General features: G+C 36.6%; 3 protein-coding genes across 3 annotated transcripts; 2 read left to right on the forward strand and 1 right to left on the reverse strand.

Annotated features, from left to right (window-relative positions):
- Positions 1–2: 2 nt before the first annotated feature.
- On the reverse strand, positions 3–26,591 carry LOC132130992 (retinoblastoma-associated protein-like). The gene is made up of 27 exons (XM_059542934.1): positions 26,283–26,591; positions 25,279–25,399; positions 25,079–25,188; positions 24,801–24,935; positions 22,293–22,331; positions 22,125–22,174; positions 21,837–21,947; positions 21,386–21,528; positions 21,154–21,231; positions 20,719–20,828; positions 20,556–20,633; positions 19,986–20,073; positions 19,762–19,878; positions 18,629–18,685; positions 18,518–18,549; positions 18,318–18,394; positions 17,959–18,185; positions 8,331–8,446; positions 3,962–4,074; positions 3,688–3,833; positions 3,462–3,566; positions 3,212–3,325; positions 2,938–3,080; positions 2,716–2,746; positions 2,485–2,627; positions 2,360–2,406; positions 3–743 (listed from the first exon to the last, which is right to left on the reverse strand). Exons 1-27 carry the CDS (start codon positions 26,390–26,392, stop codon positions 673–675), a joined length of 2,712 nt encoding a protein of 903 aa, XP_059398917.1. The 5' UTR covers positions 26,393–26,591; the 3' UTR covers positions 3–672.
- LOC132130993 (lysophosphatidic acid receptor 6-like) lies at positions 10,106–11,937 on the forward strand. Its single transcript, XM_059542935.1, has one exon. It carries the CDS (start codon positions 10,885–10,887, stop codon positions 11,926–11,928), a length of 1,044 nt encoding a protein of 347 aa, XP_059398918.1. The 5' UTR covers positions 10,106–10,884; the 3' UTR covers positions 11,929–11,937.
- LOC132130994 (lysophosphatidic acid receptor 6-like) lies at positions 16,273–17,949 on the forward strand. Its single transcript, XM_059542936.1, has one exon. It carries the CDS (start codon positions 16,834–16,836, stop codon positions 17,791–17,793), a length of 960 nt encoding a protein of 319 aa, XP_059398919.1. The 5' UTR covers positions 16,273–16,833; the 3' UTR covers positions 17,794–17,949.
- Positions 26,592–26,880: the final 289 nt, after the last annotated feature.

Consider the following 26,880-nt stretch of genomic DNA (forward strand, 5'->3'; position numbering starts at 1 on the left):
TTACATAATCTTTTTTTTAATATTAGTAACAAAAGCTCTAAAACGCTCTTAAAATCCAACAGCAAAAACAACAACGCAGTCCAGAAAGAACATAAAAAGGTCAGACAGAGGACCGTCTGTGTTGACAAACACAAACACATGCACATCCACTTACACAACAATCACATACTAAAAACCCAGTAATGCTGAAACGGCTACAAATTTATAATAAGGTTTCAAAATTAAATCCATTTCCTTCTATCACGCAAAACAAGGGGTCCTCAAAAAAATAAGAAAAGCCACCAGCAAGGTTCAATACTGCCAAAGGCCTTCACAATACATGATTAAAGCAAACACTTTTGTAAAATTTGATCTTACACCCTGTGTAAATCACATTTTCATGTACAACAATGAGGAAAATAGGCAGCTCTAAAATTTATGGAAAACAAAAACTATCCCAAAAATGAGGTATGCGTCAAGTAATTTCTATAAAAGAATAAAACTTCCTTCATGGACCCTCAGAAGCTTAAAACAAACTAAAATGAAATAACACAGAAAAAGCACCTGTGCAATTTCAGGAAACGCAGTGCAGGAGGAGAAGTCCAAAGTGTAGTAGTAACAAAACCCAGGCATGAGAATGTTTCCCTTTCAATGGTGGAGTGGTTTTTCTCAGGCAGTACAAAGTGGACTTATTTAGGGCCCTGGATGCTCTTTAATGGACTCCTCCTTCAGTTTCTGTTCCTGCATACGAGAACGTGTCGAGCCTGAAGGGACGAGAAGAAATGTTCAAGCAATAGCCTTTAACGTGATGCTGAATTATACAACGATGATTTGCATCTTTTGATAACGGTATTTTGCAATGTTTCTATTTGAATGTAATTAGGCGCAATACAAAAATTTCATTTGTTGAATATTTGGCTGGAAAATATGGGATTCTTGTCATTCTTAATTATTAAAGAAAAACTCTTATGCTCATCAAGACTGGATTTATTTGATTAATCATAGTAAAAGTTATATTGAAGAAATGTATATATATTTCTACAATTTAAAATACATTTTCCATTTTGATATATTGGAAGAAAAAAAATTATGCATGTGATTGAAAAGCTACATTTTCAGCACCCATTACATATTTTTTAATGTCACATGAAACTTCAGAAATCATTCTTAATTTTTTTCAATACAACAATCCAAAATGCATGGTTTTTGCTTTACAATTAATAGTGCAGCAGGACTACTTCACATTATTGGAGTGTGAGAATGCAGAAAAAAAGTAAGTAAGTAAATGCAAAAAAGTAATGCAAAAGAAGTAATGCAAAAATATAGAGCAGGATGCATCCAAAACAGGATCAATATGAGGAACTTAAGGGATTAGTGTTTCTAGCAGAGCGACTCACAGGTGTGTGTGTGTGTGTGTGTGTGTGTCAGCTGTTGTATAACAGCTTCTAATGCGGCTCAACAAATCAGAATTGTTACATGTAAAGCTGTTATTGCACTGATGCCAGACTTACAAACAATATTTTCTTTTGGTTTGCATCCATCAGTTCTCACATAAAAAGAAAAATAATCAAATATGCTGAAGTACATTAGATTTCAGAAATATAGAATTAATCTGATTATTCAAAGCTATGCCATGTGCTTGTTTAACGTACACTAACATTCACAGGGAATTTGCAGGATTTCTAAGATCAGATTTAAGACCTTTTTTTTTTATTTGCACAAATAAAATAAAATAAAATACCATATTATATTAATTTAAACAATTATCAATCCTTACAATTGACATTTACAACTCTGCTTATTTGCTGCGTAGAAATATGTGTCTATTTCTACAACGGTCTGAACTAAAACAGCAGATGGGCTGTTTTTGTTCAGACTGTTTTACTTGCATTTGCAAATCAATCTCTAGCCTTTATATGTGTTTTTCTGGATTTTGTGGTTGATATTCTCTTTCTATCTGTTAGAATAAACCTACCATAAAAATTACAGACACTTAATTTCTTTGTAAGTGAGCAAACTTACAAAATCAGCAGGGGATTGAATAAATATTTTCCCCACTGTATAAGAATGATTTCTGAAGAATCATGTAACACTAATTCAGCCTGGCCATCAAAGGAATAAATAACACGTATATTCAAACTGAAACCATTTATTCTTTGAATTTCCTACTGTGATACGCAACAGCTCGAGACAAAGGATTGTGGTTATACAACTGACCTCTAATTTGCACTATATAATAAAAACCAACATCTGACTCATAAAGGAAAAAAATAATATATACAGACAGGAGGAAGTGTGATGGCTTAAGTATCTTTGTGGTTCTGGGAAACCAGCTCGCAATTTAGACAACAGACATGTACGGGGGATGTTGGAAACTTACTCATCTCAGCCAGCTTCTGGATCAGTGTTGACTCGCCACTCGATTTGCTAAAAATGAACAAATTCTATATGATTCACTGGATTTAAACTTGGAGAGGTAAATAAACAATAGAACATAACTCCCACCTTCCATCAGCTTCATCTTGCCCATCCATGTCAAACCGTAATCTCTTCAGGGGTTTGGGGGCGGAGCCTCCAGCCAGACTCCTCTTGAGGGTCCAATCGGTGCTGCTCACCATCTCATTAATTTTTTGAAATTTGTCTGCAGACTGTTGAGATCAAGAGAGAGAGATTTTATATAAAGCCTAACATATTTAAAACGGATTGAACATTCAATAAGTGCTTTTAATCACTAACCCCAAAGGATTCACCGATAGATATAAGAATTCTGTTCAGGATACCATAAAAGAAAAGATACAGCACAATTAATACCATAAACAGAACACAACAAAAAACTAGTCAACCTCATGCCTCATCCCAAAATAATAGCAAAAGATGAAAGTTATCTTGTCAAAAGACAATACAATTTAAAGAGTAAAGATTCCATGTCCAAAACTGATGACAGATGTGAACACAGACCTGCTCCGTGGGGTCATGACCACTGGGGACATACGGCTGCTTTTCAAAGGGGAGACATAGACGTTATTGCTGCCAGGCACCCGCAGAGGAGAGTTTTTATAGGGACTGCAGGGGATGCGGGGAATGGGAGACAGAGGCGGAGGCTGGGAGTCAAACAGAGACAGTCTCAGGTCAACCAAAAGTTGCTATGAAATCTTGAATTCATTTGAAATTGACTTCAGTCTACTAGGGGGCAGTATAACACAAGTAAAGATTTTAAAAGTGAGCGCCTCACCCGAGGAGAGGAATACTGAAGAATGTTAGTCTTCAGCTTCTGCATGAAGACCAGGTTGTAGAAAACAATGATGGAGTCATACTGTCCCTCTCTGATAAGCACACGCTTAAACGTCTAACACATTCGGGAAAAAAAAAAGAGAAAGATAGCTTGCGCATTTGTTGATATCACTTAAGGTTCTTTCTTTTTGTATTTGAATGATCATCTGAATTAAATCATTTAAAAGCAAACAAGACCGACTGACTCTCACCTCCTGATTAGTATTAGGCATCTCTTTGTAAGCGGTCACAATCGTTTTGAAGCGCAAGTCCACGTTCTTCACCTTGCATATGGCATACATAGCCGACATAATCAACTTTAAAGAAAAGAGGGAGGAGAGGGTCAAGTTTTTAAAACATGACATTGAATAAACTCAAAAGCGAATAGAATGCAAATACAGGTTATTATATCATTAATGAAAAAAGAGTTGGTAGTACCTGGTCTAAGTGTCTGTCTCGCATTAATTCATACTCATTCTGGAGGGTGTGCTGAAGCAAGGTCCATATTATTGGCTCCAGTTCTGGGTGTGAGGTCAGCAGGTGCGAGAACAGTGTTTTCAGTCGCAGGTAGGCCATCCTGTACACTGAAAAACAGAAAAAACAAACATATACATACATATATATATATAAATTGGTTTTAGGAGAGCAAAAAAGCTTTAAATGTTCTTTTCAGAACTCACTGCATTTGAATGTAAACTTTGCTTTAACGTACATTTTTTGTAGAAGAGGCTCAGAGAGTTTGAACGGAGTGCTTTGGAGCCTGGTGTGGGGGGCTCGGCCTCTGTTGCCGGGGGTTGTCGGCTCGGTCGAACAGGAGAGAGATACCTGAGCAAGGTGAGAATGTTAAACACATCATCATCATACTGCCAGTGAAATGAAGAACAAAATGAGAAAGCTAATGAATGTCAGTGTTTAAAACACTGTTCACATGTTTGAGAGATTTTATAACATTTTCGAAGTCTTAAGTCTTTATTTATTTGATCAAAAACACAGTAGAATACAGTAATACTGTGAAATATTACAATTTAACAATGTAACACACACACACGTTTTGAATGAAAATGTATATTCAAAAGAATTGGTTACAACGAGGTGAACAAACCATTCAGTCTTTAGATTTAGCTCTAGAATCAGATCAACAGGTTCATAAAAAAGAAAAAAAAACTGCTCAGAAGAAGGATTCATTCACAACGCAGACTGATTCAGAGATTGAGTTTAATTTATGATCACTGATTCTGTCACAGTGGTTTTGGGGAGATAATTCACTTGAGGGGAAGATTAGCAGCAAATAACTCAAATATTGGTTTGCTCATGCAAAATTTGATTGAAAAATGTTTTCAAAAAGGGGATGTTAACTTTTTTTTTTTGAGTTTTTTTTTTGTTAAACAGACTACAGTCTACCGTATGTATATATTAATGCAACATGAATTTGCATGAGCTGAAATGTCAACTGTTTCTCAGAATCACACAAAACTAGTGAGGCTGACTATATGCAAGAGGTTGACCTCATTTTAGAGAGACATTTGTATACCCTAAACTTACCACAGCTTACAGACAAAAGTCTCTTTGTGCACACAGCACCTGTTGTCTAATACTATATGAGCTTGTTTGCAACATAAAAAAAAAACAATCCCACACTTTTGGTTCCCCGTTTGTTAAAAGAAATCAAGCTACTTCGTCCTCACGCAAAGGTCCCTTGAAACTAGCATTAATCTTCTAGTGCAGCAATAGACCAACTATATATATATATATATATATATATATATATATATATATATACAGTGTTGGGGAGTAACTAGTTACATGTAACGGCGTTACGTAATTTAATTACAAAATAAATGTAACAGTAATCAGTTACAGTTACTAAGAAAAAATGAGTAATTAAATTACAGTTACTTATGAAAATTGTAACGATTACAAAGAGGATTACATTTGAATATTTACACACATCCACATACAGCTTATTTCTTTCCCAAATTGCCCTAAAACATATGGCCCATAATATCCGAGACGCGGAAAACACATTCGTAGAATCCAGTCATAAAAATGGAATTCAGCCTATAACGCGGACGCAATATGCCACATTTTGGACGAATAAATCAAAAGTAGGTCAGTACACTTGAATCAAAACCCGATATGGACTGATGTCTGTGAATATTAAGCCGCAAAAAGACTGAATATGAATCCTGCACATTCTGCGTGTCTGTGGAAATCAGGCGCTGACTGGACATCGGGAGAACCGGGACTATTCCCGGTGGCCTAGCAGACGATTTGGCCTTCTACTTTAATATTGTTATTGTATAATTGCAGGCCGAATATACTAAAGCGATTATTTCCGAATCCGCCATTCGATGATTAAATCTCTAATAAATCATGAATCGGTTAGTCATGACTGGCAATGGTTGGGCTCGCGCGCTCTCTGCGCCTCCGCCGAACGGTTTGGATCAGACTCCGAGTAATCAATGCGAGAGAGAGAGACCGTAGTGAACTGTGTAAGCGCACAGCTGGAGCAGAGAAGCGACACTTGTGTTCAGGGTTTCAGGTGCAGGTCAGTTTCATCTGTAAATATGCTAATGTAGTTTTGTCTTTGTTTACTTAGTCAAGCAGAAGCAGCACATTGCTCGCAATCACTCAAAATACTGTATAAACGACGTCATTATTATCTTTTGTAATGTTACAGTAGTAAGTTAGCAGACAAATCATCATATTTTATCATAGGTTTAGGGGGAGCTAGTGCATACAAAAACACAACCCTTAGGAAAATTAATGTAGCCTATGGTATGGCACTAACCGTGGTTTAACTATGGAATTTGTAGTAAAAATAAATACAAGTGGTAATTCATTTGCCAAAAAAACAAAATTGCACTTACAAAACATGGTAAAAGTCAAATAAAAATCTTCAGTATTAAAGTCATGAGAGAGATGGATGGATAATGGAAGTGAAGGTGCAGTTCAGTAGAGAACTCTTAATTACTTTGCAAGTCCCCCAACCTAAGGATTCAAATCTTTTTCATGTCAGGTCCAAAAAAAAAAATAGGGTTGTCCATGTTTCAGAATGGGTTGTGGGTGTATGAGTGTGAGATTTCCCAGCCTATTTTTTTCCCAGTCCGCCCCTCATGGAAATTAATCTCTAGAACAGTCACTTCATGAGCATTTTTTACTTATTTTGAGAAACTATCATCATATCATATAATATACAAAGAGACAGCAGTGTTTCAGAAAGACACCAATGTTTCAGGAGTTTAGTACACAAAATAGGACACATGCTTATTAGATAACCGTATTTGAGTTGATGTATATGCTTTTATTTTTTTTATTAACTATTTTTCCCCAAACCATTGTTAGATGCAGTTAGATGCCTGTAGTTATGCAAAGATTTGGTTTCAAAAACAGTATCTATAAACTATTTCTTTTGATTTTAAATCTGCTTTGAACTTCAGATCAATCTCTAAGTTAAAGGCAGTACTAAAGTCTGATTGTGTGGTGGATTTGTTCAAAATTGATCATCTTAATTCAGGTGATGAAGGATGGTGAAAGTCTGACAGTATTGAGCACTACTGTTAAGGTTAAACCTGCATGGTGTAAAATGGTTGAAGATGATTAACAGTTGCAAATTAACATTCATTAGAAATTTATAAAAGTAATCAAAATGTACTCAAAAGTAATTAGTTACATTACTTTATTAAAGTAATTAAAAAAGTTACACTACTATTACATTTTAAATAGGGTAACTTGTAATCTGTAACCTATTACATTTCCAAAGTAACCTTCCCAACACTGTATATATATATATATATATATATATATATATATATATATATATATATATATATTAGTGGTGGGCCGTTATCGGCGTTAACGTGCTGCGTTAACAGGAGACTCTTATCGGGCAATAAAAAAAAAATATCGCCGTTAACCTATTCTCAAAGTAGCTGGGTCTATACTACGCGAGTTGATGGCATGCATTCCCTTAAATTCAGACTCATGATCTTGGTGTTGCTAGTTGCATGCTCACTTTTTTTTTGCTTCATGTACACCAATTAAACAAAATCCCATAATCCCAAAATGCACCAATAATAGTCAAATCACATGACAAAATAATTTAGCAATCTAAGGAAATTTTAAATCCCCTTTCTAAACGAAGATTTAAGATAAACCTTTTACTAATCGGTGTCGAGGCATTTTGTGTCAAAGGCTGAGGGTAAGGTCCTAATGTTTGAGCATGACAAACATGCTAAAGATGTTGATTCAGATGCGAGTTCACATCAGCAGAACAACCTTGTACTGCTTTCCCATGCTTTGGTTATGCAACGACTTCCTATGATAGAATGGGACAAATTTCCTCTTTAACCCAAATTAATTTTAGACATTGCAGCTGCATGTTATGTTATGCATGAGTAGTGGTAGAAATTGACTCCTAGTGGTAGAAATTGATTCCTCAATTTAAAGGTGCAATGTGTAATATTTACAACGATCTATTTACAGAAATTCAATATAATATATATAACTATGTTTTCAGAGGTGTGTAAAGATCTTTCTTAATGACCCCTTATGTTTTTATTACCTAAGATAGAGCAATTTTTAGCTACATACACCACAGGTCTCCTTAAATGGAAGTCACCACCATGTTTCTACAGTAGCCCTAAATAGACAAACTGCTCTACAGAGCGAGTTACGTCACTTTGTTGTTTTTGCGAATAAAACACTGACACAATGATGAACAAGTACATTAACATTCGCAATAACACTGATTTATTGAATAAATAAATATAATTTCTTGATTTTCCTTTGTAAAGAAATCTCATTGCTTTCTGCCGTCTTTACAGACGACATCCTTTAACTGTCGGCCACTGTAGCTTCTCTAAAGGGAGGGGTGAGCGGGGGACTGAGCCATTGGTTGCTATTCACAACCTCACCGCTAGATGCCGCTAACATTTACACAGTGCACCTTTAAACTAGCCCTAATATCAAAGGTAACTATTAAAGGAATTTATTCTTTTACATATGATGCGATCTCCTCTTAAACAGGATGTTGTGAGTGGCACAGAATTGCACAGTCCTTGTTCAGAGGGATGACTTACAGGTCAGCGGCGGTGTGATTGTGATGTAGGGGTTGGTTTAGTGTCGAGGGGGGCTCTGCCTGTTCACCAGGTCCTTCCTCACGAGACTGTTTGAGGAGATCATAGAGAGGAGAGTCCTGCACAGAAGAACAAGATGTTCGCATACATCACTGATCTGAAACTGAGAATGACTCATAAGGCCAATTCACACCGCACAGACAAACGCCAACAAAACTAGTCCGTTGGATCAGTGTGTTAACCCTGTTGCCGTTGGTTAGAGTTTGTTTCCACCCGAGTGAACATGCTTGGTCTTCATTTGTTGGGTCGTGGAACATCTAAGCAGTGTGAAATGATTTTCCAACAAACTATAACAAAATCTGACGTGGCCATGAACCGTTGCCATGATGCTGCGCTGCACTTAAAGCGTGCTTCACCCACAGCCTCTTCTGCTTTATTTGCTGTCCTTTCATGAGAAGAATGACACGCAAAGACAATAATAACAGTAACATTTTGATTGTGGTTACAGGATCATCAATTTCGTCCCCAATCAGACCTACACCATTATAATCAGTGACGCGGTCTACACTGGATGCGGCACAATTTGACAACTGTCGCTTCCGGTGTAGATACGGTGCTACTTGACTCTGTGACTCGAAGTTTGTTGGGGCAGTGTGAACATGACAGTCATTTTTTTATATATATATATATATATATATATATATATATATATATATATATATATATATATATATATAACTCTAAATCCAACAGCCAACTTGAGCCAACTTGTTTGTTGGTGTTTGTCTCTGCGGTGTATAACTGATTAGAGGAAACAATGCATCTTACACTGAATGAGGCCCATTTCATTTGAACACTATGTAAAAAAATAATGCATTTATATAGTTTATTCCCAAATATTTTTTAAATATTTATAATAATTATATTAAGCTATAAAACACTTTTAGAGATAAAAATCTATAAAAAATATAAATAAAATTCCCTTGGTGATTTAATAATTCACACTTAAGATAAGAAAAGAGAAGGACAGATAAGGAGGGAAAAAAAGTTTAATATTTTTTGCATTAGTAAGCTTTTGACTCAAATAATTTCCTTCAAATAACCAGTTGGACAAAATGTATAATGAACTCTTGACACTCCCTTGATTTACAAGCTATTTGAGTTTGCATATTGTGTTGTATGTATGATGTCACGTCGATTTAAATGTGTGAACTTTGGACTGGCAATCCCTCTTTGTATGTACCTAGGAATCAATGATCAATGTGCTCTTGCATACAACACATACACACACCCCTTATATGAAACCACAAGGAAAAGGCAAAACAAAAATGACAAACCACTTTCTAGCAAAGATCAGAACAATGAAGTGTCCCAAAATACACATTTCAAAACTAAATACGGTATGTTGTATATAACTATAATATATGCATTTCTCGAAAAGCTAACTTTCACAATGGGATTCATACTGATTTAGTATAAAAGTATAAAATTAGACAAATCAGTCTCAAAGACCACTCATTCTAGCAGTACAGAATCGCAAATACTTAATACAACTACTAAAAAACTTTGCACTTTAAATGCACTTTACACAAACCTTTATCTTTTTTATTTTATAATGACCAGTGATTCATGGTTTAGGTGGACCAATCTTGGATCTGGATCTAGACCCCTGACCTATGCTAACAGAAGTAAAAAAAAAAAAAAAAAATTAAAAAGTCTCTAAATTATCTAATTAAGTAACAAAGCAAACAAATGAAAACCTTCTCTTTAATATTACAGAAACACTGCTTGCCCTTAATGGTCAAAGATGATTCTAAAAGAAACAAATCAAACCAATGTGAACTCTACAGGCAACTGATTCTCATGTATTGTACGTGCGTGAGAGAGTAACAGATGGAAAGGAGGTGCTTTAACTCCAGCCCCACCCTCTTGTCTGCCGTCCAGTCCTCCACATGAAGAAAAACTCCCTGCATAAACCACAGACCGAGCAGCAGGTTGGATACTAAAAGCCTCACATGGCTACACCAGAGTAAAAGGCAAAGACTAAGATCTCGATGAGACGAAGATCATCCAACTACAAATCACAGAGCGATGGGACCAATTCAAGGAACAAGAAACTGAAATTAAACCAGGTTGGTTGGTGGAAATTTCACATTGCTCTTCTTCGTGAAGAACGTCAAGAGGCTATGGATCATCCTTTCATGAAAGACTCAAGACTGAGGCCAAGAATCTTGTGAGCATTTTGGAACTGTGAATATGAAGAACAAACGTCTAGAAACTAACTTCCTGTGCCAGTAACAAGGTAGTTATTTTTTGAAATCACACCCAAAGCATCCACCATGCCTTGTTTAGAGGAAAAAGAAGGTAAACTTATGTGGTTGCAAATGCTTACGTGCAAGCTTTCGCACTTTGACAGTAAGATTATGCGATATGATAAGAGTGGCAAGAAGGCAGCTCTGTGAAATGTATACACACTGGCTCTACATAGAATTTCATGCTTGGGCTCTCTGACCTTCTCAAAGCACTGATTGACTCTTTTTAAGCCAAACTCTAATCAATGACAATGACAGAGATGAACAATTCAAGCTGTTCCAATGATGAATTTAAATATGTGTTATACAGCTCCGTTTTCAGTATTGTCTTTATTCTCGGGCTGCTCTTCAACATGGTGGCCATGTACATTTTTGTTTGCAGACTGAAAATGCGCAATGAGACCACAACATACATGATGAACCTTGTGGTCTCAGACATCCTCTTCGTCTTGACCTTGCCTTTCAGGACATTCTACTTTATTAACCGTCAGTGGCCTTTTGGTAATGCTCTCTGCAAAATCTCAGTGGCCTTGTTCTACACCAACATGTACGGCAGTATCCTCTTCCTCACGTGCATCAGCATGGACCGCTACCTGGCAATCGTTTATCCCTTCGCGTCTAGAACACTGAGGACCAAGCGCAATGCTAGAATAGCCTGCTCCGTGATCTGGGTGGTTCTGCTGTCTGGAAGCCTAACCGCAGGTTTCGTGATGGACACCACTTCATATACAAACAACCAAACGTACTGTTTTGAAAACTACTCAAACTCCCAGTGGAAGTCCATGGTATCAAAAGTTGTGGTGTTTATGGAAACGTTGGGTTTCCTGATTCCACTGATGATCAACTTCATCTGCTCTATGAGGGTCCTACAGACCTTACGAAACCCGGAAAGCATCAGCCGTGGAGGGCAGCTGAACAAGGCTAAGATATTGCGTATGATTGTGGTGCACTTGCTTATCTTTTGTTTTTGCTTCATTCCGTACAATGTCAATCTGGTCTTCTACACCCTGGTTCGAAGTCAGGTTATTACAAACTGCACTGTGGAGTCAGTGGTCCGGACAATTTATCCAATTGCATTTTGCATCGCCGTGACCAACTGTTGCTTTGACCCAGTGATCTATTACTTTACCTCCGAGACGATTCAGAACTCTATTAAACGGAAGTCTTTAGCTGTCCGCAAAAACACGCTAAACGACACAATTAACAATAGTGTTAACAACAGAAGTGATTCGATGAATAAAATCACATCTCTTAAAGTTAAATTCATCATTGAAGAGTCTACAATATGAGCAAAGTTCAGGCAGCAATTGTTTTTATTTATCCATATTCTCATCTGACATAGTCAATGTTAGCAATTGGTTGGCACGGGATATATTTGACTGATAACTAACTGAAGACTAGTGAACTTCAAAAAGTATAAAGTCTGAGTATCATCTTGGTGCTAGAATGGATGCGTGTTTACAGACCAAACTCAACTATCATTTTTCTTAATGAAGTATTGATCCTGTAACTGTATAAAAACTGTATATGGCCAAGAACTGACAAAGAAAAAGAAAAAATATTTTTGTACAAAGTGCTACATTTCAAGACAACAGATTGATTAAGCCTTAAACTTTCTTGCTTCACCTTGAAAAACAGCAGCACTTTACATATTAATTAATAATGAATATTTTTTACAGCATTTAATAATCCAGCTTAATATTAATTTATAAATAACTATGTTAATTCAGGTTCGTTCAAAATACATTCTTAATTTGTACAAAATGTACATGTAAGAATTAGCTAAATTGTTCAATGCTGTTGTTAATTGTTATTTCATATGAGCTATTGAGTTAACGAAATGTTAATTTAAACTTATTGTAAAGTGTTACCATCTAAACATACTTCATTATTTTGTTGCACATTTAAATGTATTAATGCAATAAACCTCTAGTTTATGTATAATAACATTCACAAAACTGCCAGTGCCTTGTAACAAATGACACTTGGAGTAAAAATGATCTGATAAAATATTCCCATGTGTCGTTTCGTGTTTATTCCTGGGCAAATCAGATAAGTGTGTATTGTTTTCCAAGCCAAATCACAATTAAGGTAAACAAATTCCATGATATCCATTTAATCAGAGGACAAATAGTGAGCGGAAAAGGGAGTGACTCTCAGAGAACAATGACACTACATGGGCTTTGGTCTACTGATTATATCAAGGCTTGTCAGTGTAACAAATTAAGGTGAACAGGTCTGCAGGGTGTGCCGCTTATATACTGTTAGAGATTAACCCAGCAATAGTTCAAGCAGTGTTTTTCATCTTTTCTATAATTTTTTTATGTACATTATGATTTCAGATTTTTATGATCGTAAAATACAGTTTTTAAAACATACAACTGAAGGAAGAAAAAGCTGCATTTCAGGAGAGTTGAACAGGAGAGAACAAGCCCTGCTCCATCACTCAACACTGCATTCCTCACACAGTCATATGCCCAGGAGGCATGCTGAGAAAGACTTTCAAATCATACCTCTAAAGGGTATTTTATGTACACGATAGGCAGCAGGCTTTGCATGTGATCTCGCTGCCATGCATACATACAAGTCTGAATGGAATGGAATGGAATAAGCCGGTGCAAGACTGGTCAAGACATTTTCAGCTCAAAAGCTTGAGAGTTAAAAACATGCTGCATTTTTGAGCAATTACTGTAAATGCTGTTTTCTGGATATAAATGGTAATAAAAATATCAAAATGTAATTTTACTTCTTAATAATATGCCTTGCATGCATATAAAAAATAGGACAGTGATACAAAAATAAATTATTAATGAAATGTCAGAGCTTAGGAAATCAGGAAACTGTGACTACACTAACTATATTTTTGGTTATAAATAAAATACCCTATGATTAGTCAGTGGAAACGGGTAGATTCACAAAAATATCATCTTTGTTGTGCATGTCACTAGCAGCAGGATTTCTGTGCATTCACTTGGCAAATATCCACTTCCAGTGTGACCCTAAAAGGCATTAAGTTCTTAAACTCTACAACACTGTAATTTTCACTTACAATGTTTGAGGGTAATCCATCTATAAACAAGAAGATAAAAAGACCATTTAATCGGATAGCACCTGTGAATCTTTGACGTGATTCTGAGAAAACTCTTGAGGAAATCTATCACTGAATGAAACGGTTAGTTAGTCTTTGTACATGCATAGACCAACTAATATTTCCTGTTAGTGTTGTCAAAAAACCCGGTACTTCGGTACCAAGTCGGTACTAAAAAAAATGAAAATGTGACGGGAGCAGGTTTCTTTAAGTACCGGTGGTACCGAGGCCCCGCTCATCCCGGTTCCTGACGCACACAGCGCTTTGATTTCCACGAAGCAGAAAACGCAGATGGAATCTCAAAATCCAGTCATGATAATGAAACTTACATTTTAATATGGACAGTCACGGAATTTGTTAAAGTTAGCATAAATTAATCAAATCAAATCTCCGTATGGACCATTCTTTAAATGTTAAGCCGCAAAAGTTGGTTGAAATATGAATCCTGCATGTTCTGCGTGTCTCTGTGTGAATGAATGAATGGCAGAGACGTGCGGGTTTGTTTACTACATCGACTGAGCGTGAAACTTGCAGTAATTTCAGAATCTGCCGTCTCAATGAGGACATAAATACATAAACTACATCAGCAGAACTGTTCTTAGTCACTTCACAAGCATTTTACCGTTTCTTCTGAGTAAAACCAATGTCAATTCTGAGGTATTCACGGTAACCCGTCAAAATAAAGGTTCATTTTTACATAAAGGCATTGTGCTAGATATTACTATTGTTTAGTAGAATGTATGTGATACTGCTACTACTGTGGAAAAAATGTATAAAACTTTATTTTTTAAAGAAATAAATCACACAATTGTTTTCCATGTTTAAAATTTAAATGTTTACATTTCATTAATTAAAAGACTAATTAAATTTGGGTGAAACTTGTTTACTGTTTTTCATAATTATATTACTTGTAGAAAAACTTTAAACATAATTGTAAAATAAGTATAAAGATTGTATTGGTTGTATTTTTAGTGATAAAATGTTTTTTGTTTTTTTTTATTAGAATATTTTTGTGTTTTGCTTTGGTACCGAAATTTGGTACCGAGAACCATGGATTTTCACTGGTATCGGTACCGAATACTGAAGTTTTGGTACCGTGACAACACTATTTCCTGTGTAGTGCTTAACATTTAAATAGATCAAAACATAGGCAGTCCTGGGAAAATCCAGCTAGACAGTGACTTACACAACAGATCCTTGGACCGAGACAGACAAGTGAAAGCAAGTTACTAAAAATAAATAAATAAATAATAATAATAGTTTTCTTTCTCCCTTTAGAAAAAGACAATTTTCAACAAGCTGGAATTTAAATAGCTATAATGTCACTATGGAAAATGGATGGCATATGAAGCTCAAAATTACTAAATTGGTTTTGTAGATTAACAAATTCTTATTAATGCTTTCACTGATGATTTCAGTGAAATGAGTCATTTTTGCCATTTCTGCAAAACCTCATCTACATTAGCCAGTAAGATAACATCTCCTTTGCAACAGCAATAAACAAGGTGTCACGGAAAACAAAAACTGCTTGTACAAGATAAAGGTGTTGGTGGTTTTTTTTTTTTTAAACACCTTTTTGGTGTTTTGTAAATTACCACTTTGTAGGAAACCGTGTGAATTCAGTTTATAAAAAAATAAAAAAGATAATAGAAGTAAAATATGCTTACTGAGTGAATTTAAATCTGCAGTAAATAAAGTCTAAATATCTGCAATTTGCCTTGTAAATGTGAAGAAATCAAATATCTTTTTAAAATTTAAACAGTATGATTAACAAAAGGTTTGCAGCTGTATGTGTGTTTTTTTACTTACTATTTAAAGTAGACTGCATCTGTATCCAGAGCTGAACTACTATATTAATAATAAATCCACACAGCCCCATCCAGATTTGAACAGTTATATGGTACATGCATACACACACACAAAAGTTTATTGATTTAGTGTGACAGTATATAAAGACTTAATATCTGTTAAAGGCACCTTCACTCAAGCATGACTGTGAACAGAGCATGTTCAACTAACCAAGAGAAATGGATGAGATAAAGCAAACCGGTGAGTTTACTCTATCTATGGTATCTATGATTTAAATGATATCTACAAATTTCCATTAAGACTAGATTGCTCTATGAGTTTATTAAAGCTCATTTATCCTTTACATGCTCAATTTAATAATTAAAAACCTTTTCTACCTGAATCTACCACATTATGGTAGTGTATGTATGTATATATATATATATATATATATATATTATTTATATATTAAATATATTTCCTTATGCTATATATAAATGTAGAAATTTTCATTTTCTGTAAAGCTGCTTTGCAATGATTTGCGTCTTGAAAAGTGCTATACACCTAAACTTGAATTGAATTTATATTAATCCATAGCATATAACATAAGCAGTATATTTGAGCACCATACCTAAATTAAAAAGTCTCAAACTATATAATCTACTCAGGTTTTATTATATAATCTACTCAGGATTTGAACATAAAAAAATGTATAGATAAATTTGAAAAAAATAACACTGAATAAGTCTTTCCATGTTTTTATACTAAGGTTAAACCAAACATTTCTCAAAGTATTCTTTAATCTAGCAGACAAAATTCATTCATATTATTCAATCCATTTAACATTCATAAGAAAAGTTTAAATGTGTGTATTTACAATGAGGACAAACAACAGGCAGTTTAACATGAATGAAACTTCTAGGGTCCTTTACTGGCAGCAACGGCTGCTTTTTAAATGAAGACCTCTGTCATAATTCAATCACTTTACCTTTCCATTTCATAAACACAGGTCAAATAGACATTGCCGCCCTTTCTGATTATAACCAGGTGAAAAGCAGGTGGTTCATTTTACATGAAGAGGAAGTTGTAACTTTGTAAATTTCCTTCTACACTTCGAGATGACTATATGAAGAGGTGACACTCAACTCCACTTCGGTGCCGGAAAACCTTTTATTATATCATAATTAAAACTGTTACTATCCGTATAACCATACAGTCATTTTCCCTCTCGCCAAAGACAGGATCCTCATTTGGTTCTGGACTGCAAGAAGCAGGTTTTGATTGCTGCAAACAAAGGCCAGCCAAGCTGAAAGTGATCATGGATCTCCATAACACTACGTACATATCTATTCCAGCCAACTGCACGGTGGACATCAGCTACCGCTTCACCTACTACAAGATCTCCTACAGCATGATCTTCATATTCGGCGTCGTCAGCAATGCCACAGCGCTGCGGCGTTTCTGCAGGATGCCTCAAACGTTCACAAGCACGGCTGTCTACATGGCCAACCTGGCCGTAGCAGATATCTTCTTCATGATCTCTCTCCCCCTGCGAATCTATTATTATCACAACAAAGCCGCTACTACCTCGAACTACACCAACGACTGGTCTCCAGGAGGTGCTTTCTGTCAGCTGACCTTCACGTTGAAGTATATCAGCCTATATGGAGGAATCTTCTTCCTGGTGTGTATTGGAGTAGACCGCTACTTTGCCGTGGTTCACCCTCTACATCAGCACCTGAGGAAGGTTCGTACCGCTCGTATGCTAAGCGTTGGGATCTGGTGCCTGGTCCTGGCCCTCAGCCTCACTCTGCCTTTTCTGTATTCGGCAGCATCCCGATGGAACAAGTCGTGCCTCTTGGATCCTTCTTCCAAACGCCACCGTACTATAATCCTAGCAGCTCTCGGCTTGGTGCAAATGGCCTATCTGTTGCCCGCACTGCTCCTGCTATTCAGCTACTGCAGCATACTCCGTGTGCTCTGCAGGCTGCCTCACCGCAGGAAGATCCGGCACCGACGCACACTCACCGTCATCTACTGGGTCCTGGTAGTCTTTTTTGTCTGCTTTACCCCTTATCACCTCAATCTACTAGGTTACACTCTCACACAGGTGGGCCTTGTGCACAGCTGCGGTCTGGCTCAAGTCACAAAAGTGCTCCATCCTGTCGTGCTCTCACTGGCCAGCACCAACTGCTGTCTAAACCCCCTCATTTACTATTTTTCCACCAGCCTGGTTCACAAAGAGCCGACCGGCAGTAGAGGAAGTGCTAGTCAATGAGGTGTTTGCTCAGCAACATCACAGATCCTAAACTAGAAATTGATGTAATGGACCATAAAAATTTTTAAACGTCATTTAAAGGGCTACTAAGGAGAGTAGCTAAACACGTTTCAGTGACTGAATGAAGGAAAGAATCCACATAAATGGTGGCAGAAAGTTACTCACGGCTTTCCATGCGAGACTCTCCATGATGATATGTTCGCACTGCTCCAGGTGCTTCATCATATCATGTTTCAGGGTGGGCTCAGCTTTAATGAAGCTCTCGATCACCTTGTAGAAGTGAAAAGCAGGCAGCTGGAAGACGTTTAAGATCCAGGGGAAGCACAGATCAGTTTCGACAGAATCACTGGCTCCTGAGCTGCGGCCAAAACCTCCACTCTTTAAGGAGTTCCCTGGAAAAGGAAGCAACATGTGTGGCTAATTTACACGAGCTTGTTCTCTTAAATACAAATCTATAAACTGAAGCTAAAAAATTACTTTTGGTCACACTATGAGTGTTTAAGAAAACACTTAAAATGACTTACCAACATAGGTTGCCATAACAACTTCCAGGGCGCATGCAAGCAATGAGGTATGAAATGCTGTATTGTTGAGAAGTTTACTAAAAAAAAAAAAAAGGAAGTAACATGATTGTCAGTGTATATTTCAGATCAAAATTACAGATTACTTATGGTCAACTGATAAATGACATATGAGCATAAGATGCTGCTCGTATTGTTCTTACCTGAAGTTTTGGACAGATAATCTCTTCTCCTCCTAAAAACACCACAAATGTGATCACCAGAAAAATAAAAGTACAACTAAAAATATGATTGGAAGTTTCAATAAGGCTTACCAATTTTAGCATGGACTCCATGACTTTGTAGTAGAGCTGGGCACCAAGGTTAAACCGCTGAAAACACACACAAAAAAGTTTGTCCCTTTATTGTACAAAAGCTACATTATGGTTAAAAAGTTTGGTGTTGATAAAAAAAAAAAAAAACATTTTAATAAGATGTTAAGATAACGTTATTGAAAAAATGTCTCACCAAGGCTGCATTTCTGTTTTTTTTTTTTTTTTTAAACATTTATAATATTTAATTTGACAATTTAAAATGACAGTTTTCTATTTTAATATATTTTACAATTATTTCTTCCTGTGATGTTCAAGCAGAATTTTCAGCATCATTACTCTCTAGTCTTCAGTGTCACGTAATAAAAAAAATATTGTGCAGATATTTATCATGCATTCCTAAAATAGTTATATTAAAGGCTGTTTTTCAACTTAGTTTTATATGTATTACTAAAAAATATTAAATTACTCACTTGATTTGCAAAATAATCATTAGTTAGATTAGTTAAATTAGTTAAAAAACTATGTAATAAACTATGTAAACTAATAAATCGCATATTTAGAAATATGTTGATATATTCTCCTGAGTTGGCATATGTTTGAATGATCTATGTTGCAAATCAAGTGAGTTTTCCCAGATGAACGTTAATCAAGCAACCCAAACTCACCGAATATACAGAGGAATAATTAAGCCCCTTTCACACATACAGTCTTTACTGGTAAATTAAAAGCAAGAGATCATATGTGAACAGGACCTTTTCAAAAATCTTATGTAGATGATGTGATTACTCTGAGCTGTTTACAAAGCGCTGTTGCTTTTTTAATAGCTTTTCTATGTAAATATGACACTAGATGGAAACCTTTGACCATTGCGCCTCGCAGCTTTTTCAATGTGTTGCGCTTGAGACCCAGGCTTCTTTTCCATTCATCAGCTAAGGCGCGTCTCGTATTTTTAAGAGAAAAAAAACTTCTGATTGGTTAGTAATGTTAGTTTGGTTTAGAGTGAAAGCTGCGTACCTCTCACACATTGGTAGGCGAACTCATGAATGCGATATCAACAAGCATTTTTTAAATGTAGGATTACTTTTTCCGCAGCCAAACACCACACGCCGGAGAACTTAAAAAAAAAAAAATACCTTTCGTCCCAGCCCCTCACAGTGCTGGCCCACAGCCTGAGCAAACCTCTTGATAAAGACCTGACCCAATTCTTCAACCCGCTTTCTGATCTCTTCAGTCGGGTCAACAGTGCAGTTCTGACAAACACATTACAAATAATACACATTATATATCACTTTGTGTCTGTATAATATAGATCTGGACTTTCTGTCAAGGAAACAAAATATATTTTTTAAGTAAATACCTTATAATAGACTAGGAGGTTGCTTGAGGGCTGGTCACTGGCTGAGGTGAGATCGACCCTGAGCTGCTGTATGGAGTTCATTGCAGCCCTAGAGAAACAAAACAGGGAACAAGAGTGAAAAGGAAAAAAGGTGTTGGCAGGACTTAAAATTGACCATAAGTTTCCATTATGGTCAAATAATTTCAAGACAACCTTCTGTACAGCAAGGTCTCAAACTCAGAAGAGGTACTTTTGCTCATATACGTTAGAGTACTATTACTGTACCGAGTACCCAGGATAAGCTTTGGAGGCCACATGAAAACATTGAAACCAGATCTAAGAGGGAATCCCGTCATGTGGCATGAGCTTAGAGCATTACAAAACTGTTGTGTGCGCATAATACCATTCACACAAACGACTTTGACCCAGACTAGTGAGCAAATTCCCAAGATGTTTTTCTTCAAGAAAGGTTTCAAAGATTAAGGATCCTTCAGAAATCATTCTGATATGCTGGTTTGGTGCTTTGTATTAATTTTAATATATAAAATAAATGTAGGAGAATTGTCTCATGTTGAAAGAGCAAAGTCGAACCTGATTGGGGTCTGTGGGACTGGAATTGCAACGTCATCTCCAGAAAGAATCTTCCTTGGAGTCATTTCCACCTTTGATCTATGAGGAATTTGGATATTTATTTCAAAAACATATGTAGCTACAGAAACGTAAGAAAACAATATTTTAATTCGAACACACTCACACTTCTATTTTGTTGGGGGAAAGAGTCTCATCATCAACCAAGAACAACCTGGCATCTAAGTCCTTGTTTTTGTGGTACAGCTCTTCATATTGCTTGGAAAGTGTTTCTATCTATAATAACAGGAAAACAGATGGCCACAAGGATTACTTTAATTTGGCTTTGGAAGGAAATTGTATTGTATGTCTTTCTCATAGCTGTTACTTTATTGTAAATAATCAGAGCTGAACCTTTAATAGCATTCCTAATTATCACCGTGCAAACAGAGAATCTGTAAAACTGTGTACATAGTCCAACATGTAACAGGCCATAAAATACTATACAGGCAAGTTCAAATTCATAGTCCAAGGTGGGAAGTACCCCATGGGGATTTGATTAGTTATCTAAAAACCCTATAGCTGAAAAAAGCAGAAGCAGCTTTCATTGTTTATTACTCACGGGAGGAAGCCCTTGAAATCCTGAAAGACCCACAGAGTCCAGGAACACACGGAAAGTGGTCTGGTACACATTTTTCACCTGGAAAAGAAAATGTGGCCTCTAGTTAGAAAAAATTGCATGCATGCAATGAGCTACTATTCACGCATGGTCTCGTAAATGCAGATTTTACGGACACAAGCTGTATTTGAAAGCTTGCAATGGCTGATGGGATTGTGTCTGAATGATTGTCAACCTCATCCAAACTGCAGTCGCTCTCCTTGCACAGTGTTTCCAGCAACTGCACATCCATCTCTGGAGGACGGGGTTTGGCTTTGCCTTGATTACGTCGGGATGTCCTGGTCGGAGGACTCAAGGTGGATGAACTAACTGCTGACTCTGACATGAAAATGGGAGAAAAATTGGATTTTTGTCATTCCAAGTAAATAAGGCTGTTTTTAAGAAGGCGTCACAAATGGAAGTCACACACATTTCACTGACCAAAAATTACACTAAATAGATTGTTATTGTACTAAATTCTGCAAATATCAGCAGGAAAACACTGATAACAATAATTATTTGTATCTGCCCAAAGTTTTGGGAAAAGGGTTTCTTAGTGAGGCATTGACAATATCACTTATCTCAAATGGCATTTATAACATTTGCCCCTGCTGTCCCTCGAGCAGAGGAAGGTCAGGAAAACTCACTGTAGGGTGACTGAAGCAGAGAAGGAGTGAAACGCTTGGTGAAGAATTCCAGAACACACAGCAGCAGTTGGAAGGCTATCACAAGGTCATCCTCCATCTGCAGAAATGTTCCTGTACAGGACACAAAAACAAGTGACATGTGCTGCTCATGAGGATACACTATCATATAATCCAGAGATAAGCTGGAGGAAACTCCACTCACAAAATCAGAAACTGTAAACCAGAAACTGTTTGCATGGACAAATAATAGAATGTGAAAAATGTGTCCATTTTTCCTTAATGACTCACCCTTGGCCAAGAGGAACATGGTCCAACTGCTTTCCCAAAGCTCTGTTCTCCTTGAAGGAAACAAACATGGGACAGTAAGATCACTGGTGTTTCATGGAACAACTCTAGAATCTTCTTTTGGTAACTACAGGTGGGCGAACAGCAGACTGAAACAGAATTTCTACTTACTTTGCTTTGTCAGGCTCTGCAGAGATTTTTTCACAAGTCCTGGAGGAAAATTAAAGATGGACTTTGTTAGTCTCAGCATACTTAAACATTGCATGCACTAGAGGTGATATTGATATTAATAACACTTTTATTAGCTAAAAATATTTACAAATATTATTACTTGTAAATCTTTTTTTTTTTTTTTTTTTTTTTTTTTACAATTTTTTAACATACGTTTATCATTTATTAAGATAATCTTTGAAATGGAAGAAAGTAAAGTGAACTGAAGGGCGAATATATAATAAAAGCATTTAAAATAAATAAAAACAAGAACAATACTTATAAATACATTTATTTATTCCAAACAAATGGCAATATATATATATATATATATATATATATATATATATATATATATATATATATATATATATATATAATTTATTTATTTATTTCAATATATATAGATTAGAAGAAGAGACTGAACTGGGGCCAGCTGGCTCGAAATCAAAGGCAAATAACCCACAGAGCAGGTCTGTCTTATAATGATACGGCTGCTGCCACCTTCAGGTTTACAAATGACACGGAGAAATGTTTCATTCAAATGCACGAAGAAAGGAATGAGCCAGTTATAGTGCAGATCACGCAACAAAAAAAGCGTAAGCAATTATTGAAGGCAAAACAGAAATCCGTTTAAATGCAGTAATACATAACAGGTTTCATCACCCAAAGAGTTTCGTGAGATGAGTCACGGATTCTTCAAATATGATGCAATACATGCATTATCTAAAAGTGTCATCCTGAGGGAAGGGCGAGCACAGCTTGATGCATGCCCAAGCATCACCAGATTAGCAACTGTTCAGTCCTTCACTGTAATGAATGAGCTTGTAACCTGATATATCCTTGCATTCTGTATACATTCAGGAATAGTTTCTGTTTCCCTCTTAGATCTGGTTCTCAGATGCTAAAGACCTGTTTACACCAACGATGAGAACTATAACGATAAAGACTTCTAAATGAAAAAAACATTTCTAAATGAAAAGTCCACACCACAGCTATAACAATAACGACAGAGGAACAATATTGTCGGAATATTGTTTTTCAAGCTGATGAACAATAAAAAAAATAAAAAAAATTGTCAATCAATCCTGGTTTAAAAAGCTCAAGCATTTAAAGTGGCAGACAACAAAACTGCAATGCATGCTTAACATAAACAGAACATTTCATCATGTGACACTGAAATCTACTACATTTTAAAGTACATTAAAATAAAAATAAAAAGTTGTTTTAAACTGTAATAACATTTCACAATATAACAGGTTTTTTACAGACAGTAGATCTTGGTTGTGGATAAAAATCTAATGTCTAAACATTGCTAAACATTGCTAAATTAATCATATGTTCATTATATATCACTACTACAAATTTAAAGGTCCCGTTTTTCGTGCTTTTTTGAAGCTTTGATTGTGTTTACAGTGTGCAATATAACATGTGTTCATGTTTCGCGTGTAAAAAAAACACTGTATTTTTCACACAATTCACCTGTATTCACCTATCTGTATACCGCTGTTTTCACTGTCATAAAAACGGGCTGATGACTTCCTTGTTCTATGAAGTCCCTCCTTCAGAAAGACGTGACGAGTTCTGATTGTGCCAGCGGTTCCTGTGTTGTGATTCGACAGCAGCTTAGCGCACGCGGCCCTCCTGGAAATGCGATTGGGCTAGTTTTGGGCTAGTTTTGAGAAGCAAGTGGGCAGGATTTGTTTTGAAAAACTGGCAATCCTGATCTGAACGCACGTGCTGGAGATGTACTTATAATCACAGGAGCGTTTTTACTGACAAGATACGCATGAAAATCGCATTCGATTTTTTTTGCACAGCCCTAACATCTAGTTAACAAAGCTAAACAGCATTGCCCTTTGTGTAATAAGTTACAGAAACTGTTAAACGCACCAACTTAAATAATAAAATACACTTAAGGTTGTGGTCCATAAACAACGTCTTATCCAGACAAAGAGGGAACTGCTCCATCTTTCAAGAATAATCTTTGTGCGAATCCCACATTAAACTGATTCAGATTGAGGAATCTGTCCTCAGCAAAATGTGCTGCACATAGTTTTACATGTGGATTATAATTTTCGGGAACCGAGTTAAACATAAATTGTAACCATTGATCTCCAAGTACAGCGTCCCTGGGAAGCCCAAACAAACAAAGCTCTTCCTCTTCTACGTGCGAGCGCAACAAGACCACGCCCCCTTTTATGTTTATTCCCGTGGGCGGAGGTTAGTCAAAAAACTGTTTTAGTGACGTCATTGCTGCAGGAACTAGAGGGATGTAGTCCAAACGGGTCGTTTTTTTGTAGGCGAATTCTGTTAAATAAAATATCTCGCTTGGCATTGAACTTTGAGCTTTAGAATTTTACAGATATTATTTATACTCTAACAACAACATTACACACTAACTAAAGTCTAAAACATGGGATCACGAAGAACAGGACCTTTAAAACAAAACTGAACAACAGCACTTACTTCACAAATCTTTGGTAGAGAGCCAGTGTCACATCGTACTTGTTCTCCAGTCGTTTCAAAGCAGTGTTCACTTTAGGGCTTATTGTGTCCACGTTTACATCCATCTTCCTAACGAGACTGATGAACTGCTTTACACTGCACAGGAAGGGCGACTTAATTCAAGTGTAGCACATGCATTATTAACACTTTAAAAGCATAATCACACTCCGACAACTTCCATCATCCTAAGCGAGAAAACCAGGACTTCTCCATGATATTCAATCATTTGCCAAACATACCTTAGTCCAACTACTTTCAGGAACTGTGTGAAGGTGAGGCTGATGCCATCAAGCTCCATGCCTGCAATGAACAGACAAGCTCCCCACTGATGTCTGTTTGAATATGGCATCTAGCATGGAGGACACACACGTTTGTGTTAGAAGACAATAATAATGGAACTACACTAGAATGGTTGTGCAGATATGAGAGGATGGCGTACATTTGCCTTGTCCATGGACCTGATCTCCCTCTCCCATATTCTCCACGCATGATCACAGATGGGATTGGTGGCCTGAAGCTCCTCGCTCAGAGACACAAACTCAGACTCCTTGTCCTTGTGTCTGGTAAAACAACAGAGTTGACAGACATGAGTAAACACATTGTGAGGTGACTGACAGTAATTATGGGAGATCGCCATACTGGCGCTGCTGGTCATGCAACACTGCTTATACACAAACGCTTGACACCTGTTTAGGCACTACATGAGCCATATGATCACTTTTCCTTTTATATATTTTAATGAGTACAGGTCAGAAGAAGTACGTTGTTTCATTTTTACATAAATATGTCTATTAGGCTGAAAGACAATGGAACATTATTTCACACATATATTGACATTTTTCCACAAGTTATTTTAAACATTAAAGTTGACACTTTACTTGCATTTATTATAATTTCTATGTCACTTTTGTAAATTCTATTTGATCTGGACCCCTAAATAGAATAAATGGTATTTGACCCAATAAATATATACAGTAAATGAACATAACTGCTGAATTAAAAAATTTACACAATATTTACTTGACATTTCTTTTAAAAATTATAATAATGAAATTGTGCATCCTTCAATGGGCAAAAATAAGCTGATAACTGCTACTGTAATAATACCATAATACGTTAGCTAAATATTGGGTGCGTCCTTATTATCATGTTCTTACAAAATAGCTAAACTATTAAAAACAATGTTATCAAAAAAATCGCAGCATTAATATGTTTAGAAACTGTCTTTTGTAACTATTACTTAACGTTAGTTACTACAAATAAAAATAGGGTATTTATTTATTGTTTACATCTTTTCTTAAGACGACTGACATACTGTCGAGCGCTGGCTTCCTCTCCCAACATTATCAGTAACTAAAGACTCTCTGTACTGAACATTCATTAGAGTCAGTCTATTGTGTCATTGAGGTATTTTTTAGGGACTGTCTCGTGGTGTAACCTCACCGTTCGGGGCTCAGCACTGCGTTCTCGCTGCTGTCCGGGGATCCGCTCTTCATGTTTCCCTTCAACTCTTTCTTCGGCGGGGTCCCGCTGCTGCGCTTCTTCGGCGGCATGTCGACGGTCTCGTGATGAGGAGCGCGTTCACTCACAGCACAGAGAGCGATCACGAGCTGCGGGTCTGTGTTGTTGTTGTGGTTAGTGGCTGAATATCGGAGCTCGAGATCGCTTGTTTGTGTCAGCAACTCTCCACTAGTTCCTCTACTACTATCCAAAACGCGGGAAAATTGATCGACGCAACATCCGCCACATCACGTCCGGTTTTCGCGCGTACTGGTCAACAGCAACATTTTAAAAACACTTTATGTTACAGTATTTTTAACTGTTACTGTATATCCGTAAATGTAATATATATTTATAACCATTTCGATTAGATAGAATAGATTTCTGTACTGATTTGCAGTTTAAATTCTCGAGGTCGGACATCCGGGACTTTTACTCCCATAATGCACTGCACGCGCATAGCAACCGCGGCGAAGGGTAAAACAAACAAGCGCTCGCCATTAAGCAACACGAAGCGGAAGACAAACGAGCGCAGAGCTGT

The sequence above is a fragment of the Carassius carassius genome, chromosome 47, assembly GCF_963082965.1.
Source record: "Carassius carassius chromosome 47, fCarCar2.1, whole genome shotgun sequence".
NCBI lineage: Eukaryota > Metazoa > Chordata > Actinopteri > Cypriniformes > Cyprinidae > Carassius > Carassius carassius.

Coding starts and splice junctions, on each gene's coding strand:
- LOC132130993 (XM_059542935.1), top strand. CDS start 10,885: ATGACAATGACAGAGATGAACAATTCAAGCTGTTCCAATGATGAATTT.
- LOC132130992 (XM_059542934.1), bottom strand. CDS start 26,392: ATGCCGCCGAAGAAGCGCAGCAGCGGGACCCCGCCGAAGAAAGAGTTG. Junction 25,400..26,282: donor GCAGTGCTGAGCCCCGAACG/GTGAGGTTACAC, acceptor TTGTTTTACCAG/ACACAAGGACAAGGAGTCTG. Junction 22,175..22,292: donor GCAGAGCCTGACAAAGCAAA/GTAAGTAGAAAT, acceptor GTTTCCTTCAAG/GAGAACAGAGCTTTGGGAAA.
- LOC132130994 (XM_059542936.1), top strand. CDS start 16,834: ATGGATCTCCATAACACTACGTACATATCTATTCCAGCCAACTGCACG.